Source organism: Dermacentor silvarum, chromosome 4, assembly GCF_013339745.2.
Source record: "Dermacentor silvarum isolate Dsil-2018 chromosome 4, BIME_Dsil_1.4, whole genome shotgun sequence".
Classification (NCBI taxonomy): domain Eukaryota; kingdom Metazoa; phylum Arthropoda; class Arachnida; order Ixodida; family Ixodidae; genus Dermacentor; species Dermacentor silvarum.
This window is the reverse complement of record NC_051157.2, coordinates 82,869,868-82,887,357: the sequence shown is the minus strand read 5'-3', so window position 1 is coordinate 82,887,357 and position 17,490 is coordinate 82,869,868. Positions and strand designations below refer to the sequence as shown.

Below are 17,490 nucleotides of genomic sequence, written 5' to 3'. Positions count from 1 at the left end.
GGAATGAAACAACCAAAGAAAGACAGAGCCAAGATGAAGCAAGGAAACCGAAAGCAAGAGAGAAAGGAACCTCCTCATCCTCAGGGCGTCAGCTACGGCCAGCGATCCACAAAGCTTCTCGGGGCCCCAACGCCATATTAGGGTTGGCGAACCCTCCTCCTCCCCTGTGTGCTTTCCGCTCCTATGGGGAAAGCAGTTGAGCCACCCTTTCCTCCTCTCCCAATCTCCTCTCCAGCGACATTCCCTTTGCCCTTCCTCCAGTTCTCTCTCCCTCCTCGGCCGGCGTCTATTCTGGGTGACCGCGCGCGGCATCCTCCCGCACGGCGCGCGCCGACCCGACAACTGCGCCTGGTGGGAAACCGTGTAAGAACCGCAAGGGGCAAGAGCTGCCGCGAGCTTGGTTATTTCGGACGGTTCCAGTACGGCGCTGGACGACGGGCGCCGGCGTGGGTTTACTTTTACTGCACCAACTTTTTGCTCCGTCCGGGCGTTTATGATGACGTCACGAGGAGCTCCGCTCGACCGCCGCCCCCGCCTCGCGGCAGCGTGAGGTTCGCGGTTGACGCAAGTCAGCCACTTTAACGTCAGCTGGCTTCGGCCTGAGCTTTTTACGAAGGCCGTACGAAGTAATCCCGCATTTTGCATGTCGAGCTATGTAAGGTCCTAAGGGTGAAATAGTAACAATAAATATGGGGCAGCATGAATCAGCTGGCTGGAGCTGGTATGGGTCCAGCTAAAGGTGGCGGGGAGAATTCAACATATATGTCCGTCAGAACCGGCCCAAAACAGACCACCAGGGCGATTGCTTGTAATTTTTATAATTAAAGTTGATGCTAAGGAAACGTAACAAAGTCATCGTCATCATGAAACTACATTTACCGAGTGAGCTACAAGCGCGTTGTTCCATGGTGTCGGTTGTGTGAAAATGTCAAGTGCAAGTCTGAGAAGCCACAAAGAACTTGGCATAAGAGGCCGATGTCTTGCGCCTGGTTTTATTGGAAGGCATTTGCGCCAGCCGTGTTCCTGCCCTACACTTAACGAGGCTCACGGTGGTGACGATGACAAAGAATGGAAGCCTACAACACAAGAGCAACTGGACGATATTCAGACGAAACATGGACATAAAGGACGGAAAGCGCTCAGTTGCGCTCACGATCGACATCGACGAATAACCGAGTACTAAATGTTGCAGACAATGACAGACATATTATGTATGAAATCGAAACATCATAACCCCGAGCAAAGATCGCAGGCTTTCTTAATGCGCTATGGTACTGTTACCATGCATGTCACAGTAATATTAGCTACAGGACTGTTCCAACACAATAAATGCAAGGTCATAGAATAATCCTTTTCGCACTCATTTTTCAATGTTTCTTGTATATCGCATAAAATATGGTCTAAATTACTTGTGTTGTTATTACATACATCAACAGGATTTGAACCTCAGTGCAAACTTTGCACTAGAGTTTGGGATAAAACTGTATATATCATGCTTAATGACGAGAGCAAAAAAAAAAAAAAAGAAGCCAACCCCTTTTTGTGGTTGTTAGTGGCAGTTAAGTTTAAAATAATTTAAGCTATGAAAGGAATCATGCTTTCTTCATTATTATTAAAAAAATAAAGACAAAATACGACTAAACGCACGAGCCTGTTCTTCAACTTGTGCCACATTGGTGACATGTGCAATGCAGACAATGTAAAAATACCAGCTGAACATTCTGACAGCAGCTTTGATACAAGGGGTGCCGTTGCTGTATATACGAGTAAATGTTTTTAGATTTGTACAGCTGTTCGGTCTTCTTTTTTAACATCAATTGGTCGTAGATTTTTTTGTGACATAGAATACAATGAGCAGTGAAAAGTGCACGCACCTCGTAATTTGCCAGCTGAAACTTGCTTAACAACATCAGGAGGCAGTATTGTAGGAAGACGAAAAAAAAAAAAGAGCTCTGTGTGTTTTCTTAGGTGCGTCGACATTTTCGTGATTCCGGATTATCTGATTGCGTCGGAATGACAAATGTGCTAGACTGTGCCCAGACGGGCTGGTAATGATCTAGGGCTAGCGAGCCACTAACCTTGGCTTGCGTTCAAGGACACAGATGGTTTTGTTTTATAACGCACGTTTATTTACTCTTTTCATTTTATCGAATTGGCACTCCGGCAACTTCACAACCACCTCCAATGCCTCCAGCCTCTTTTTCGCCTCGTCTACGTCATTTTTACACCCGAGTTTGAGGCCTGGAGTCGCCCGCTTCGTACTGTAAACAAATTCCAGCCAATGTCCAGCGGTGGGAGAAAAGCAACCAAACGAAACTGGAGACGCAGCCAGCGAAGCATGGAGGTCAATCAAAGAACAGGCATCATCGTCGTCTGTACGCATCCTCGACTCCAGAAGTCTCACTGGGGCGCTCCTAACGCTGGCACACGTTATGCACGCGGAGCTCCGGCTTGCAGCAGTCTCGTCCTCAGACGGGCGCTGGTTCCTATTTCTGAGCCAACGGCCATGTTTGCTTGCTTTTGTGTTTCTCTTGCTTCCTTCGCTGTTCACTCCAAGAAGGGAGAAGGGTGTAGGTATACACACATCACGAAGTGTCACTCTCTCCCCCATCAGCGATGTTGGCGGCGGGAAAGAGGGACGAGGAGGAGCATGACTTTCGTTTGTTGCTTCTCGGGCAGCGGTATTCGTTGTCTCTCTTTTTTTTTCGTCCTCTGTATGTTTCTCGCAGGCTCCAGGGGAGAGAGCGCGTGATAGCGAAGGGTCGGCGCAGTCTCGGGAGCGGTTGTGGGCGCGCAAGGATCTTACGGTGGTGTGTGCTCGCCTGGGCTTGCGGGTTGCGAACAGCTCGACGCCACTCGACCAACGGGACGCCTCGACCACCGTTCCTCTTCCTTACCACCGAGGCCAGGTGAGACCGCGACGCCGACTGTGCTGGATTTGTTAGCCGTCGCCGACAACTGCTGCTCCCGCTCGCGCGGCTGCGATCGCACGAGCCCGAGACGCGCCGGACTGCTTCGGTATCGACTCGTGGGCCTCGTCTTCTCCCCTGATTTACGCGGTGTGCTCGCCTCGAGGGAAACGACGCTTGCTCGGTGGTTAAGTTGGCGAGAAAAGAAATTAACTTCCGTCAGGAATCGGTTGGATGTGAATGTGAAGCTGCACTTTGCTTTATACGTCGCGGTGAAGCGTACTTTAGTGGTCTAGTACGGAATCATTTCTGTCATCTACCGTTGTTAAACGTACGGTGAGCTGTTCGAAGCGAGAGAGAGAGAGAACTTGAATGATAACATAAAGTAAACAAATATGATGGGAGTACAGATAGGCGGAGCTGTTTAAAAGACCGTTTGTTATGTTGTTCGTTTGCTGCAAACCTACGTGAACTTTTCATCAATGAAGACTCAGGTTTCTTGTCGGATTATAGTTGTTGTGCTTATTTATTAAATCCACGTTTACTCGGAGCAAAAGGTGCAAATGACGTAAATGCCACCCGAGGTGCACTGGATTTTAACGTCTTCCTTCCCTGAACAGAAAAAAAAAGACGTTATTGAAGAGATTTTGTAGGCTTAACTTTATCGGAAACAACTTTCTTTGCCTGGACAAATTCAAAATTTCTTCCTACTTTGTCTAATTGTGTATGGAAAGACTGCGCCTAAAATATAGCATATGTTAGACGCTTTGGGCTTAGTGAAGAGTTCTGTAAACACAGAAGGCCGTAAGTTCCAATGGCTACAAATATCGAAGAGCTTCTGTCGTGGCTAGACATGAATAGAGTGGTTACTGAAGATTCTACATGACACAAAGCCCGTTTCGCACATTAAAATGCAGCTGCAGCAAACTGCCTCTTTTGAGTTTATAGCTTGCTCAGAGTTCATTGTACTCAAATGCCATTCACATTCATAATCGTTCACATGTATACGCTGTTTGATGAAATGAAAATGCCGTAACACAAGTTATTTAGAACATGCTTTCAATGACACTGCACACTGATGTTGAATGCACCAGGAGTGTTAAATTCAATGATAATTAACAAATAGATAATATAACAGAGTGTACGAATTACTTCTGAATGGCAGTTCTGTCTTTTAGCCACAGAACTCCAAAAGTGCTTCAAATTATGTAAATAGTTGTCATTGACACGTCAGGCACAGTAAACTTATGCGCTATATTTCAAGATGTTTGTTTCAAAAGTAGAAAACGCAAATATAGCGTGTAATCTCCCTGTTATTGCTAACGATAATGTTCTGGAAATTTATAACTCTTCGTTTTACGGTTGGGCTTGAGTATTTGGCAAAACATCTACGAAAGGTTCAACATAGCGCATGTTTACAGAAATTATTTGAATCTAGAATGCCGACCAACTATATGGTGTGCTGCATTAGTTGCCCGATGCCTCATTTATTCCTATCAGTAATGTTCTATCATTTTTGGCCCATAGTGAGTGATTATGAAAACCTAATCGAAGGCCATGACACGTGCCACAATTAGGCATGTTTCCATGCTAGCTCTTTGTTGGGTGCAATATTACAAGAACGATGATTCCCGCTGTAAATCACTGACCCCGTTTGCGCATATCATCTTTCTACTCATAATCGAAATGAACGGTGGAGTTCAACGCAAGAGGCAAAGTGGCAACAGTTGCTGTAACGACTTTTTTTAACGAGACAACATTCCAGTCGTGACCCCATCGATTGCTTTCAAGAAGAAAAAAGGAAAATATACAAGGAAACAAACGTGTTTAGAAGTGATCTGGCTGAGCTGTACTATACACCATTATGCAAACTATAATAACGCATGAAAAGGGGACTGTTTACGAGACTGACAATCATGTTAATTGGTCACCGCACATGTAATGCTGAAGATGTGCTTCCAAATGCAGAAAGTTTTCTTTTCGTACACTTTCATCTCTATTTTCCTTATTTTTCTACATTTTTATCAAACACAACAATTCAGTTCCTCCATAGTTCCTCTGGCTTCATTGTGTGTTACTTCGTATTGTTCTGACTAATGAAATAATGAGTGCGTCGGATTGCCTTATATTTCTCGTGCTCATGTACCGAGCATGTCGCCACAGTGCCTTGCGCCATCGACGCTTGTTGGAAAGTTCTAGATTTCAAGAGCAAGATTTTCTTACCTATTTGTTTCATTTTTTAATGCACAAACTCGGCATTCTTCCGCGAGTGCATTCATCTTACGCAACATAATTTAGTGCTTGACGAAAAGCTACAAAATAAGCAGAATCAACAGGGGCTGACAAGCTGCGTCTGGTCGCTTATCGACATTTATTTTGAAAAACAGAAAGTGTCAAAATTTACTCGCAAAAAATACCTGCGCATTCTCATAGTATACAACATTCAGGAAAAACGATGTTCGACGTTGTTCGCTATATGTGCTGGTACAATTTCGTGTAAGATTCTGTTCCTGCAGTCACGTTGGAGAACTTCGCGCTAATCTTGCTCAGGGACACAGTAATAAACATTAGAGTGAATGTATCGATATTCACAATAGGTTTACATGCTGTCTTATTCATGGTTACAATGAGCTATGCTAAAATGTCAAACTTACCAAGGGTTATGAAAAATGCGAGCAACTCTGTTGCTGCAGGCAAGCGTCATTGTACGTATAAATCCAGTATTTTATCAATGTCATTACACACTTAAATATCAAAAACTGTGCATTACGCCCCTATTGTGAAGAAAATACAATCTTAACGCACAATGTGTCCTGCCTGTTTTTGTGATCAAAAGAACATGTCTGAAGGTTTTCGGTCATGTCTAAAAAGACATGCTGTTGGTAATCTGTCTTCAATTTACCGTTACGTAATGAACGACACAGGTAATAGACAACATAGAATGGCTGGCCGACCAGCTTAAGAAGTACAGCCAGCATTGCTACGCAATGACGTACATTTGCCCCATCATTAAGGTCGTCTAGCAGGAGATGTGCGAATTTTTTCAGAGACAATAGTAAAGTTGAGTAAACACACAAGGAAGCACAAATGAAAGTGGGATTTATTCACATCGAAAATAGTTTTTGGCAGCACATTGTCTTTATGGATTGTCCCAGGTTATCTCTGTTTAGCAAAATAAACCGTCAAAAGGCCACTTTCAAGAAAAGCGTGCAACTATACCGGCACTTTATAGCACAGAATGCAAGCTTGTGACGTTAAGTGTAAAAAGACGTGGTTTTAGCAAATTGCCCAGGGCGTGTGTTTAACACAATTTTTGTTGATGCAAAACTCTACGATCGCCTTGAATTAGCTAACAAACGTTTAGGAAATATGTACCTTCAGCAGAGTAAGTACATTTAGTACTTTTGGCAAGGTCGCTGTCGGTTACCGCTTTCCACGTCTAGTAAATCGAATGGATTAATTAAGGTTAAACGACATCCATATACAAAGAGGCCGTTTCAACACTTGTCTCTAGTTTCAGTTTTCACAGTTTCTTTGAGCAATCACCTTGTGAATCCCATGAACTCAGTTGTGAACGGAGGCTGTCAACCTCTCCACAACGGGCATTTTAGTATAGAGGTAACCAGAAAGTTGCAAAACCAAAGGAAATATAATGTAAATGTTGGCGAAGCTCGCCCACCGCGCCACCCATAAAGCCCGACACGAAGAGGATCAGAGGGGCCAACGGCTTCGCTCGCGAGCACCTAGTTCTTGGCTCGGAGTTTGTCATCATCGACCCAGGCTCGTAGAAGCAACGCAGCCCGTTCGGAAAACCGGGCTACACGAAAGGGGGGGGGGGGGGGGGGGCGGGTGAGGTACGAGCCAGGTTGTGGTGGGGCGGGTGGCGCCGTCGAAGCAAGCCCGTGCCCGAGGGCATCGCGGGCCCAGAATAGCCCCAGCGCACCACCGCCGGCCCGCTAGTGGGACGTCCCGGGTCGGAACACCCTTTATGGACGCGGTGTCTCGTTCCTCGGTGGCAATCTCCGGAGCGCTGTTCGCGCACGGCCAACGGGACAACTACGCTGGCAACTACGCGCTTGTTCAGTTCTTCGCGAAGCACTTGGTTTATATTGTCTCGAAGGGGGAGGGGGGTGAGGAGGACATTATGACGATGTGGTAACCGAATCGAGGCGGGAACTACGTCACCCACGCCGAAACACTGAAAACGTGGCAATTTTTACCTATTTCTCCATTAAGGATAACAGTGAAAAGACGGCAAGTATAAACCACGGACAAAAGTGCAACAACGTAGTTCCTTGTAAGCGTTTGCTGCATTATTCGGCAAGCTTCAATGTGCCTTTATTAGCGTGACGAATAAGCAAAATGGGATCAGATGTTGTGCCATGTGACTAGACGTTAGTTAGGATTGCAATTGATCGCAGTTTTCGTGTACTGACGTAAAAATTTGTTACGCAATTCATTATTTTTGGTCTCCCCATGTAATGATGAACGAAGTTGTGAAATTTGGAATAACCTTATATGTTTTGTTGATCTTTGTAATAGTTGCAGGTGCAGTGAATCAAGCCCTAAGTTTTATTGTGCACGCTGTTCCTACCGTTTCCCGATGCATTTCACCAGCACTCGATCACATGCTGGCCACCATATAGAACAGATTTTTGAGGAAAACATATAAACAAGCCTATGTAGCATAAATTTAGAGTCGTTCTCTGCACTGGCAAATGTCTTCTACACAACGAGGCTCCTCTCCATACGTCGGAGCTGTGAATTATATTATCGCGTAGATGTGAAAATTATCACACTCGCACTGCATCCTTTTTTCCATACACCACAATGTATTCAAACTATGTGAAGTTGTAATAAAAAAACAGTGATTAAAAACGTTCCGCTTTGTATTAACGTTGGAATGAAGGTCGGCTTCTGATAAAACGCCATGTATGTATCTATTTGGAGTTTGTAACAAAAAACACGGAACACTATGTGATACAGAGACGTGAATGACACGTGACACCGGGTCCGAACGTGAACCTAGAAGCCTACTACATATTTTGAAGGAACAACTATTTGCTTGATACTTCTTACGTAACAGTCAGTTTGCTCGGTCACATTCCTTTCTGATTCTTGAAAGAAGTCCCCGAAAACTTCATAGTGTAGAGGCTAGCGAACTGTAATAGGCATTTATTGTAATTGAAATCAAATGCAGTTAATCCATAAGCATGAAACCCTAATCGAATCCTGCTTACATTCTATGGCAACCTTCTTTCATGTCAACTCTAAAGGCGCTGCCTAGCACTCAGCTCGATATCTGATAACATTAAAATCCGTTGAGTAGTTGATAAATCATAAATACGTTTAATGCAATTTTCGGAAAGTATTGGTTTAGCCGTGTTGACAAAAGAAGAAAATCAGTAGGATATCAGAGGTATAACACATTTTATTTGAATTTCCTCGTTTTATTTAGCACTTACGTTACAGCTTTCCAGGATTGGAAAAATATTTCAGCTCTTACTGCATTTTTTATGCACAGACGACATAAACTTACAAAAGAGAGGCGACAAGTAAATCTAGAGTTACAGTTTCTGCGCAACATTTAGGAACAAAAACAAACTTGCATATAAAGAGCAATGAAATGTCCCAGTGAAAACGACACCTTGGCATATAATAATCTAGTATATTCTATAACCTACATTTTATTGCGCAATTATAAACTTGCCAGGCAATAATTTGAAATTAGTGCACGTGGTTCATTACATGGCGTTTGCATATAAAAGGCTTTGTTGGACCTGTTTAATTTGTACGAATCTATGGCTAATAAGTGCGCATGTTTTCAGTAAAGGACAACAAAAGGCGTTGCGACGCTTGCGTTAAAAAAGGAAGTGCTATTTCGTACATCACAAATTGCAATGTCTTACGTTTGTGTGTGACAGCTCCCTCACCGCACATTCCCCCTCCCCCCCTCCCCCCCCCCTCTGCCCCGCCTATCCCGCTACCCCCCATTTTTCTCCCCAATATTTTCAGCCACCAAGCTTGCATTGTACTGCTCTACATATTCATGACCTTCATAAAATGAGGACAGAACATGACGTTTAGGCTACATTCTGACAGTGTTTATCCATTGTATTCGCTGGGTAGGGAAACGGGAACAGATATAAAATTCATGTTTCGTTCTCTGTGCTGCTGCTGCAATCGAACGCGTTTTGCCTGCAAGAAACCTTCATTTAACTCTGTGCTCTTTTACTTTCAGGAGCCACCACTAAAACACCAAGATGACGGAGGCAGAGATGCTGATGGAGGTAAGTTAAGCATTTCTAGCAGCGAGTATTGAAAAAAAATGAAATCGGAAATCAAAAACAGATCTCATCTCATTATTGGCTTGTAGGCACGATGACGGTATGCATTGATGTGGAAAGCTCGGTACCGGATTTGAACTTGCGTTTAAATGACTTGGGCTTTGACGAATATGAACGCAATAAATATTTTACAAATCTTTTACAATGATGGGTTGGCACAGGTTGTCAGCATAACATGGGCAACTTTCGGTATCAGGCTGATTAAACCCTAAAAATGGCAGGATATTAACCACTGGCATGAGAACAGGAGAGTACCTGCTGTCATACAAAACCGGTAGCAGATGATATGGTGATGATTACGCCCCTTTAAAAGGAAAGGAGGCATCCTACTGCTGATTTTCTCCTGCTGCATCCAAAGTACTGTGCACGCCTTATTCCTTCCCGTCATCGACTAGGTAACTGCTGTGCGCGTCTTAGGGGTACTTCAGAAGTTTTCCTATGACGAGACGGTGCAGTGCCCTACAGATTCTTCGATAGCACCAAACATCGAAACACTGCCACGAAAAGCTCGCTAAACTTATTTTGCTGTAACTATTGTACGTGGTCCGGTGGATTTTGCCCCAGTGATCAAACAGGACTGATTGCCGGCAAATAATTAAAATTTTCTGCTGCCGTATTCTTTAAAGCAAGTTATATTATAACTTTGTAGAACAATGCTACATCCAACTTTGCGATGTGTGCGAAAATGCTCCTCAGTGGCAAAGAGACCCATTTATTTTGTTTGTTTGGTGCTGCCTTTCATCTAGTTGTTTTAACACTTCATGCGAAAATACTTTTGGGTGTAACGTATACTGATTGGCGACAAGCGTTTAAGAGCTAGAAACATTGTTTTCATTACGGGAACCCTTCATGGATATGGTCCATATTTGCTGGCGAGAAGAAAGTTCTCAAGATGCCTGATAAGTTATTCCTCATTCCAGCATTTACATTTACACCATTATCTCGCCATAAGCACCACTTTTTGTATCCTGAGGTGACAGCGAGTGCTCAGTACTCGCCATAGTGATAAGAAAGGCGCTGTTGCCGGTGGTGTTCGACGCTCGGGCAAGAAGTTCGAACAGGCATCTTTTTTTTGTTTTCTTTTTGTACGGCCTTCGCTGTGCCAATTAGTCTGGCATGCTTCGGCCCGTATTACGAAGGAAGTTGTTACATGTTATTTTGCATTGAGAGCCTAGAAGGTCAGCGGGAGAAATGAGTCGCACTTTTCAAAAAAGTCGTTTAGTCTCATTGGGACAAATACGTCCCACTTTTCAAAGATAAACAGCTTGTTGTAGAGAGGTGAAATTAGTTGCAAACTGCTTCTAAGCACCTCGATTACTCACGTCACTGAAAACAATTCAGGGGTTTCGTTTCACGTACGAGGGAAGTAGTCGGAAATAATTTTGAACGAACACCCAATGCGACTTGCACAACGCAACTTATGCGTCCTACTTTTTGAAACAATTTAGTCTTGGCAGGACTGTTTTCAACTAAACGTCTAGAGGCAGAGAAGTAGAATTTGTTGTGTACTATTTCTAAGCGCCACACTTGCTCATACCACGCAAAAGAATTCACGGGTATTGCAAAAATATACGGCTGTCCTACAAAGCGTCAAGTGACAACGGCAGAACCCACAATATTCGCTGCTCTTTTACCTTGCAGTTTAAAGTTGTCTGCCGCATATCTGTTACGATTGGCAAAAAATGTAAACGCGAAGTAAAAATACGTCCATGTGCGGTAGTACTACAATGTTTGCGCTTGTGTGTTCTCACCGTTAGCTCCGTTGTCCTTTATAGATAAAGGTGAAGACAACTAACCAGACTATCTCGTGTAGATCACGCTTTACAGATACGAGCTATTGCTTGCAAGCAAGTTGAAATCCTGTTGGCATTTGTATTATTCTTTTCCTGTCATCGATATTGAGTTCAGTCAACAGATGTCCCTGATTACAGTTGTCTCGGGCCGCTAAGCAATCGGTGTCACAGGTACACACGCTGTATATCCGCCTCGTGCTGAGAGTTGCCGTCTCGTGTTCGCAGGAGAAGCTCCGCAAGAAGAAAGAGGAGGAGGAGGAGATGTGGGCTGAATACCTGGAGCAACGAAAGAAGCAACGCGCCAAGGAAGAAGAGGAACTGCGGAAACTAAAAGAACGACAGGTAGGCCATAAACACATAACCCTTGTGAGTTATATCGAACGATCAAAGATACTCTGATGATTTATACAAACAACCGACCTAGAATGTTGCACACTGAGAACAGGCAGAATTCTCGATTCTCGAACAGGCAGGCATTCTCGATTGTCTCGTCCGCCAATGCTTTAGCATCCGAGTGACGGAGTATCCTGCAATGGCTGCTGCTCGCCGCGGATCTCGCAGCATTATCAATTTTAAACCGGGTCGTTTCTCGTAAGTAGGTCAAGCACAGCGGGCGAAAAAAAATGTGTTTCAGTAACATGTTAGGAGGCGATATGAACGCATTTGACATTATGAATGTAATTACAGTTCAGGGGATTTCAAATGACAACAAAATATCAGCGTGAACTGATGTAAGCAACTGTTCAAAAATAACCTACGATCAAGATTGAAAAACAATGACGTAACAGTAAACGTTGTACGAGAAGTTCAAGAAAGACCGAAACAAAAAAGTATACAAAAGTGCATATATAATTTTCTTATACCTGGCTAGAATTGCACGGAGAGATAGTGATTATAGGCATATAAGTGATTTCAAAAGTAGTACGAGCTGCACGTCGAATCAATGTACTCTATAGTAAGGGCGAAAAAAAGTTTGTCAACCACAATATTTGTAAAGTCACGTCCGCTACCACTGTTCTAGCTAAATGGTGCGATATGCACAATTGTGATCAACTTATAATACCACAAGGGACAACGTAGAGGTATACATGAAGAGTTCATGAACAGTGGACATCTTTTGTCCAGCATTCTCGCATCTTCTATTCAAGCCTACGGCGGTATATGCCTGCAATATGTTTACAGAATACCCAGTGCTCCAATCGCAACGTTTCAAGCTTTGTTATATAAAGGAAGTGATTAGGGTACCATGCACTGTTTCTCTGCACAAAGTATAGGTCATGGTCGTCAGGGAAAACAAGACGTTCGGAATGCCTATATAAGGTAATTATAACCTAACGTGCGAGGCTTTCAGAAAAAATAAAATGTTATGCAAGATGGGTCCTCTTATCAGAATCACTGGTCCGCTTGATAATCGGATTACGTCGGGACTAGGGACGGACATAATGCATACTGTGAGTTAGTATTAACTTCCTTAGTGTGCTTTTCTATAACCACGCTGGTGTTCATAAAGGTTTACTCTCAGCAACGTTGATATATGTTATAAACATGGTCGGTCTTATGACAGATAGCTTTTTATTTGTTTTCGATAAATGTTTGCAACTTAGCAAGAACAGAAGAAAGAGAAGCCGGAAAGAACTGCGCTCGTATTTACAAAAAGCTCTTACGCTAGAATTGTTCCTAAGAACAAATTCCAACCCATCCCGATCCTAGACATATTATTAGTGAAGGTGGCCAGCCAATGACGAATAGCTACGAATGAAAAGTTTTGTGAATTAACGCCCTGTTTTGTAGGTCGAGAAAAGCACCATAGCATAGCTAATATGATAATGAAGTAACTGACTCTTGTCCTCTTATAGGTTTCAGGTTGCTGTATCAATGACGTTGAGGCTTGAAGGCGGACTCTGGCCTAGAAATACGATTTGAAATAATGGTGACGAGCGACCTTCAATATAGAAAAAAAAACTCTGCTGAATTTTGTTAGGGCTCAGTGCGTTCGAAATGCCTTTATGTCTTTATGCATATAAGTGTCATTGACGTTATTCTCCCATAGCTCCCTCTTCTTTGTTGGAACAAGCGATTAAATAGTGTGTTTGGTTGTGCACGATGTTCGCCAGACCCAACCTGCATGGCCTAAGAAAGAAACAAACTGCTGTCAAAGAAGCAAAAGTAGTCCGATCCATACTAATTGCTAGCTGGTTTTCGCTAGCAGCAGCCGCACTTGCAGGAAATATATTTCAGAACTAAGCGATGATTACGAACTTTACTTAAGGAAAATTAAACGTTTCATGACAGAGATTGACTGCTCCTTCTGGCCTTTGCTTAGATTCCAGCTTCTGACCCAATTTACGAGAAAAGGTTTACAAAAAAAGTGAATTGATAATCACTAGAAAGCATTTTAGATTTGAGGCATCTCATTGGTCTTTAAGCAGACGCGTTATCGGTTGAATTCTGATGTTCGGAAAAAAAATAATAATCTCGGCTCTGCCACTACTCCCAGTGGGTTTTTTGAAGACGGAAGAAGGGGAATCCATTACCACACGCGCAGTCGATGCCAATCACTTTTACCGACACTGCGTTCTCCTTCGCAGGCGAAAAGAAAAGCCCAGCGAGCCGAGCAAGAGGCCAAGTTGATGGAGTTCAAGAAGAAACAAGAAGAGCAGAGAATCAAGGAAATGGTACGTACAAGTGGGAATACTTGGCAGTGCCGTTTCCGGGCATTGCACTTTTGTGGAGTTGAAGGTGCCGCTGATTTGCAACGCACTTAGCCGCACCGAAACTCCTTCGAATGCCATCTATTTCGCAAGATATATCCGAGTAGGTTAACGAGGTAATGGCATGTAATAAAATTATGAGAAGAAGCTATTTTAGGAGTTAGCGTTTGCTTTACTACTATAATCGTTCAAGAAGAAGCGTTTCAGCTATGCACAAGAAGGCGCTACCAAGGAAGCTAATTCTAAAGCATAAGCACTTCGTGCCGTAATAAGTGGTGAAATATTAGTAATGTGATGCTGTCTCTATTAAGTAATCTGTATTGCTATATGTTCCTGTTTTTGTTTTCTATTATTACAATGTTCACTGCGCCTATGTTCTTATGGTGTAGGTTCATAATTCTTATTTTCTATATACATATCGCTGTTTTGATATGATTGTTTGCATTTATGTGCACCCAATTTCTAACAAGAAGCGCCCTTTCAACCGTGTAGCATGGGACCTTCATATGAATAAATAGCTATGCATGTATCGATTTACGACGTAAATAAAGTTCGAAGTTTGCAGCATAGAACACATTAAGCATTAGGCAGAGAAAAGCCTTAAGCGGAGAAATTTTTGTTTGCCAGTGTCTTTAGAGAAAAGAAATACCACCACGCAAACATCAATGCAGTTGGTTGGGCAGCAACTTCAAGTTGCGGCAATGTCTATTCCGCATATTGAAGCGCTGTTTATGCTTTGGAACTTACTTGTAGTATACATAGCAGTTAATTTTCATGGGAGCATTGGCTACGCTAAGCAAATAGTGTCTCGCATGCTAAGCGAGAGGTTGTGAGGTTTTGCTGCAGCGCATAATGATCGTCATTATCATCTTCGTATTCATAAATATGTTTCTGTAGGAAAGCTACTACTCCTATGATCATTTAGTACACTTATCGGGAAGCTTCAACCTCCCACTCCGTTCAAAATGTTGCAGAATACGTGCTCAGTACATCGAAACATCGAGTCAAAACACCGTCTACACGCTACGCAAGTAAATAAACTCGCAGACAAAAAAGGTGACGCCTTAGTTGGGGTATTGCTGACACAAAAGAAAACATTCCGTCCACATATTTAAGGAAGGAACCGATGTTATACACAATACCACGTGGCCAGAGTCTCTTTTGTTTGCAACAAAAGGGAAGGCCTCAATAATTGAAACCGACGATTCTGCCAGGCAACTGTGTATTTCTTTCTTTTTCTGTCGTGCTAACGGTTTCAATTATCCTCGATACCTAATTTCTTTTTCTCTCTCACATACGACAGCGGTGACGCTGCTTCAGCAACAAGGGGGAACCCACGTGTCGCGAACCCAGGAGATGTTCTCAACGCGTAATCCTTCAATCTATGGAATCAGAACACGTACGAAAAAAATGGGGGGCAGGGGGGGTAGGGGGATAAAAAGGGGAAAAAAGGGAAAAGAACAGGTCAAACGAAGGAATCGTGTTTCCTTCTGCGGACCAAGTTAGACAACGGCAAACTAATTCCCATTTTCCGTTTCCGCAAACTAATTCCCAGTTCATTTTTTTTCCTTACGGGACGATGCTTTTATCTTGTCTTTCAAGTCCCAGGTGACTGGCTAGACATACAGCGAACGAGTTCGCTGTGCTGCTGTAATTATGATGACATTTCCATTCATTCTCTCCACACTTCCCCGCTATTACTTCGCACGAGGGTTTAACTGTCTAGGGACGCGGGTGCAGGATGACTCTCTTTCTCGGAGTGTGTGTACTTCACCGCAAACCCCGAGTTCACATCAAGAGTGCGGCTGCATTGATGACGACGATGATGACGTGTGCCCTTCCCTTTTTCCTGCACGCAATTATTTCACTTTAGGGTTCCCACCCGGTCTCTTACCTGCGTGCGCGGCACGTCTCTTGCAGGAGGAGAAAAAAGCGCGAGAAGCCGAGGCGAAGCGCAAGCGGTTGGAAGAGGCAGAGCGCAAGCGGCAGGCCATGCTGGCAGCCAAGGAGAAGCGTGAGCAGGAGCCCGTCAAGCCAAACTTCGTCATCACCAAACGCGAGGGCGAAGAGATGGCCGGCTCGGCACTGGGAAGCTCCGGCTTTGACAAGGTTAGCCGCGCGTTCTCGCAACGTCGCAGCTCGGTCAGCCCTTGACTAGCGGTGGGGGCTCGCAAAACTAGCCTTGCCTCTTGCCACCCACGCGTGGTTCGCGCGGTGCACGTGGCCACTGACCTGTAGCATCAGAGGTGGAGCATGATAGGAGCAGTGAAGGAAACAAGCAATCAACTGCTTCTTACCTGTAGCGAGAAACTGCTGCATGCGTCAGAGGCTCACTGAGGACTAACGCACGATAGGGTGTTTCTTTGGAAGGCATGGGGCGCGTGCCTTCTGTGTTAGCATATGCGCAAGTGGATGCAGAACGAGCTTGGCCGAATTGCGTGATCAGGGTAAAAAAGATTAGCAGGATGTAGGAAAATTCAGGCGCCTTATATCGCTCTAAAGTACAAAGAAAGTTGTCCTCGGAGGGTATATCGAAAGAACTTTCACGAAGCCTTCGGTGTTGATTTAACAAGACATGATCAAGTATTTGGCTGCCGATGTTAACTGGTTCTAGCACTCTTTAATGAAACTCTATAAAATTTGGTCCGTCATTTTTATGTTCTCCGTGACTTTTTGTAGAAGCGATATAACATACTGAATTCAGATTAACAGCACAGTAGTGATACGCAAGGAGTACGCAAACATATAGAAAGTTTCGAGTGCATAATGAATCGTTTCAAGAGGTGCTTTCGCAGCAATTGATGTAGAGGAGTAGCTAGATGCGCAACAGAGGTGGTCATAGGGCTAGAATACACGGACAAGAACGAGAGAACAGGACGAGCGCTAACTTTCAACTGTTGAAAGTTAGCGCTCGTCCTGTTCTCTCGTTCTTGTCCGTGTCTTCTAGCGTTATGACCACCTCTGATGTATCTAACCAACTAGCCCGAAAAGCCATACTTGTAGATGCGCAACTTTGCCCGCGTGGGTTCGAATCTCATCCTCGTCGCCAAATCTGTTACAATCTCAGCATGAAGAAACGAGACGCACGACCATACTAGCTGGCGTGGCGGTGAAGCTCTGAGGGCCCGCCTCGGCCCTACATCTCTTTATTGCGTGCACAAGGCTCGCGCTATAGGGGGGCGCCACCAATCGGCGTCCTATATGCAACACTAATCGCGCAGTGGACTTCATTTTGCATGAAATAATTTTTACGCAGTCGTATCGATGCTGTACCGCGAGCTCACTAATAAAGAAGTTGCCATCAGCTTCTTTATTTAATCATGTGCGATTAATTTTGCAGTTTGCCAACATCATGTACGCTCGAGGCGAGATGGGTAAGACCAAGGAGCAGATGGAAGAGGACAAGAAGGCCATCCTGTCGTTCCGCATCAAGCCCTTGGAAATCGAAGGCCTGACCGTCGAGCAACTGCGTGAGAAGGCCAAGGAGCTTTGGGAGAAGGTTGTCAACCTCGAGTCCGAGAAGTACGATCTTGAAGAGCGCCAGAAGAGGCAGGACTACGATGTGAGCGCTGCGCACTTTTTTTTCCACCCTTCGCGGCTTCTTTACCGCATCTTAGCTTGGAAAGAAGCTCGTACAAATCCGCATAATCAACGGACAAAGTATTCCTTTCTGCTTGCTCATTTACAATTGCTGTTTTCAAATCGAAGCAGTACAGATTCTCGCAGTGAC

At 44.1% G+C, this 17,490-nt stretch overlaps 1 protein-coding gene across 2 annotated transcripts in view; it reads left to right on the top strand.

Annotated features, from left to right (window-relative positions):
* The first annotated feature begins 2,751 nt into the window (after positions 1-2,751).
* Positions 2,752-17,490, top strand: part of LOC119450309 (troponin T, skeletal muscle-like) — a 30,975-nt gene continuing 16,236 nt past the window's right edge. The window contains exons 1-6 of one of the 2 annotated variants that reach the window (XM_049665793.1): positions 2,752-2,909; positions 9,151-9,199; positions 11,275-11,391; positions 13,638-13,724; positions 15,681-15,869; positions 17,101-17,322. In XM_049665793.1, the coding sequence (XP_049521750.1) occupies positions 9,173-9,199; positions 11,275-11,391; positions 13,638-13,724; positions 15,681-15,869; positions 17,101-17,322 (642 nt within the window). In that variant the 5' untranslated portion in view covers positions 2,752-2,909; positions 9,151-9,172. The remainder of the gene's footprint in view (positions 2,910-9,150; positions 9,200-11,274; positions 11,392-13,637; positions 13,725-15,680; positions 15,870-17,100; positions 17,323-17,490) is intronic. The other variant, XM_037713731.2, reaches the window with a different exon arrangement.